Below are 2730 nucleotides of genomic sequence, written 5' to 3' on the forward strand. Positions count from 1 at the left end.
AAGTTTTTCCTCTCAGTGTCGTTGTACAACTTCCAAGGGTAGATATTCAGACAACAAAATTTTATTTGGGATTCAGCTAGATGACCACAAAATGCTAATCTAATGACTGAAATTGAACTGTTGATAGCAGACCAGTGGTAAGGAACAAAGGTCATATTCCTTCTCAGGCAGTGAATTCCTCCCTTAAAATTTTTCCAACCTAGGTGTGATGTTCTTGAAGTTGATATAGCTAAATAGTATGGAAACAGGAATCTAGGAACACAATTTACAAGAATGGTACTTGTTTAGGAATGTCAATATCAAAACATAGATAAGCAAAAATCTGGGATTGGAACTGATTATAATCGGTGATAAACATGATAAACACATTATGAAGGCCCTTGACTGCTTCCTAATCAGATGTGGGATTACTGAAGCCACTAAATGCTTGAATGGTTTGCTGGACATTACAAAGGTACACAGCAGCTATCTTTTTTTGATGCGCTATATACTGATATACATCCTAGAAGGTGGGTGACAGTTTCCTGAAACATTTGTGGTTAATCTCTTCATCTGACTTAATACCTTATCTTTTAGATGGAACATCTTAGATCTACACAATTTGTAAATGACTAGTTGGCATTTATCTGAGAATATTATGAAGAATTATTATAATGTCATGCTCCCAAACTTCTGATCCCTACAAACCTACTGAATCTGGTTGATGCAAGGATATTAGAAATAGTGGATCTCATCCTTTAATGTATACTAGAAATAAATAAAAGTAAAAGAAATGGTCTTAATAGAAAGCTCAACAAGACATTTTCTAAAGACCAAATTTTACTAATAATCAATTTCAGTGACGAACTATTTACTGACAGATTATAATTATGCAGGGAAAATATCTGAAGCCCTACAACTGATGTTCTATTATATGGTGCAAGTGTTGTAATATGGTATAGGTGGTTTTCCTTTCTGATGGCCTACAGTAAAAAAAAAAACTTAAATTTGAGGAAGGAGTGTTATACCTTTTCTTTTACACGGATCATTTTCCACACTTGCATTCTTGAATTTGTGTCCACCAATGTGTTGAGCTGGGAACTTCACACTTTGATTAAAAGATTGCATTACAATTAATAATCATACACCATAATCTAATTATGCACGCCTGAAACAAAACAAGTGCAGAATGTGCAAGAACTTCTTCAAACACCATAACAATTACCTATACACACAAAATTAAAGATAACGATTGCATCGGAGATATCCAAGAATATTGCTATGCACAAATTGGATTTAAGAAAGCAATCCTTCTAGTTAAAACATTGTCAAAAGAAGAAGATTAATCCGAATTTGGATTCATCATTGTTACATGTCATAATATACAAAAGATGAAAGTAAATAAAGGATGCGAGAATAGAGGGAAGGAAAGGGGAAAAAAAAAGGAGAAACATATCTTGCCTATAAAGTGTTTGTCTCATTGCCTATTCGCCTCTTCCATCGGAGTCCTAGCATAACGCTCGTCAAGAAGAGTTCGACGGTGAAAAGGCATCCTTGACAGCTGAGGCAGCGGTTAGGTAATTGAGGGTGTTCCGAAGCGTGTCCCGCTCCCTGCGAAGTCTGGCGCCGGTGTCCTCGAGCTCCAGCAGCGCCTGCTGCTCCCTTGGCGCTCCTTCGAAGGTGCTTCCCACAAAGAACGAGAAGGGCGTGGGGAATAAATTACGTCTCAGATCCATCGTGCCCTCCTTCTCGGGTTTGCCGTTGAGGCGGTTGGAGATGCGGATGACGTCGCGCATGTAGTTCTCGACCTCAGAGGCAAGGACCTCGAGGTCCTCACCCTCAGATGGACGCGGTGGTGGTCGGTCCTCGAGCCAGGCAACCTCGGCAACAAGGTAGGGTTTCGAGCGGAGGACGCGGGAAACGCGGAAGCGCTCCTGGCCCTTGCAAATGAGGAAGAACCGGTCGTCTACGAGACGCTCGTGCTTGACGATTTCACCTACACAGCCAACATCAGAAACGGAACCACCGTCGGAGAATATGACACCGAATCGGAGGTCAGTCTGAAGCAGGGTGTGCATCATGATGCGGTAGCGGAACTCGAAGATCTGGAGTGGAAGGACGGCACCAGGGAAGAGGACGAGAGGAAGGGGAAATAGAGGCAGCTCCACGAGGTCACTAGAGACTGGGTGGTCAGAGGACGAGGAGGAGCAGCGGACGGCAAAAGTTTGGGTTTTGACTTGGCGAAACAGCTTCGAATTAGATAAAGTCGATTTGGATGGAAGAAAGGAGGAATTTTTGAGAGGATTGAGATTGGGGGAGGGAGGCTGGGGATGGTAGCAGTGGCGGTGGAGGGTGACTGAGGGGAAATGATGAGGGAGGAGCGCCATCGAGGCGGAGAGGAAGACGGAGAGGGAGGAAGATAGGGATCGAAAGAAGTCTCCGTAAATTTTGATTGGCAGGGGGGTTTGAGAGAACCAGCGACGCGTGGGAGGAAGAGAATGGAGGAAAAACATAGGTCCCACGGAAGAGAGGCCGTCATGGGCTCATGGCCCCTGAGACGCCACCTGGGAAGCTTATCTTTTTCTTATTAAAGATTTTATTTTTTTTTTAAAAAAAAAAAGTGTAATAAAATGGGAGCTATAAAAACTAGATATTTTAACCAGAGCGATTGGGGACTTGAGGCTCAGGGCATCTCCCATAAATTACTAAAACATTAAATTTTATGTAAAATTAGCATCAAAATATACACCT

At 42.3% G+C, this 2730-nt stretch overlaps 1 protein-coding gene across 1 annotated transcript; it reads right to left on the reverse strand.

The window, feature by feature from the left end:
* Positions 1-1310: 1310 nt before the first annotated feature.
* On the reverse strand, positions 1311-2460 carry LOC122036654 (lon protease 2-like). The gene has a single exon (XM_042596053.1). It carries the CDS (start codon positions 2364-2366, stop codon positions 1503-1505), a length of 864 nt encoding a protein of 287 aa, XP_042451987.1. The 5' UTR covers positions 2367-2460; the 3' UTR covers positions 1311-1502.
* Positions 2461-2730: the final 270 nt, after the last annotated feature.

The sequence above is a fragment of the Zingiber officinale genome, unplaced genomic scaffold (genome assembly GCF_018446385.1).
Source record: "Zingiber officinale cultivar Zhangliang unplaced genomic scaffold, Zo_v1.1 ctg184, whole genome shotgun sequence".
NCBI lineage: Eukaryota > Viridiplantae > Streptophyta > Magnoliopsida > Zingiberales > Zingiberaceae > Zingiber > Zingiber officinale.

What these genes read in the sequence shown, in the direction of transcription:
- LOC122036654 (XM_042596053.1), bottom strand. Translation starts at nt 2,366, where the DNA reads ATGGCGCTCCTCCCTCATCATTTCCCCTCAGTCACCCTCCACCGCCAC.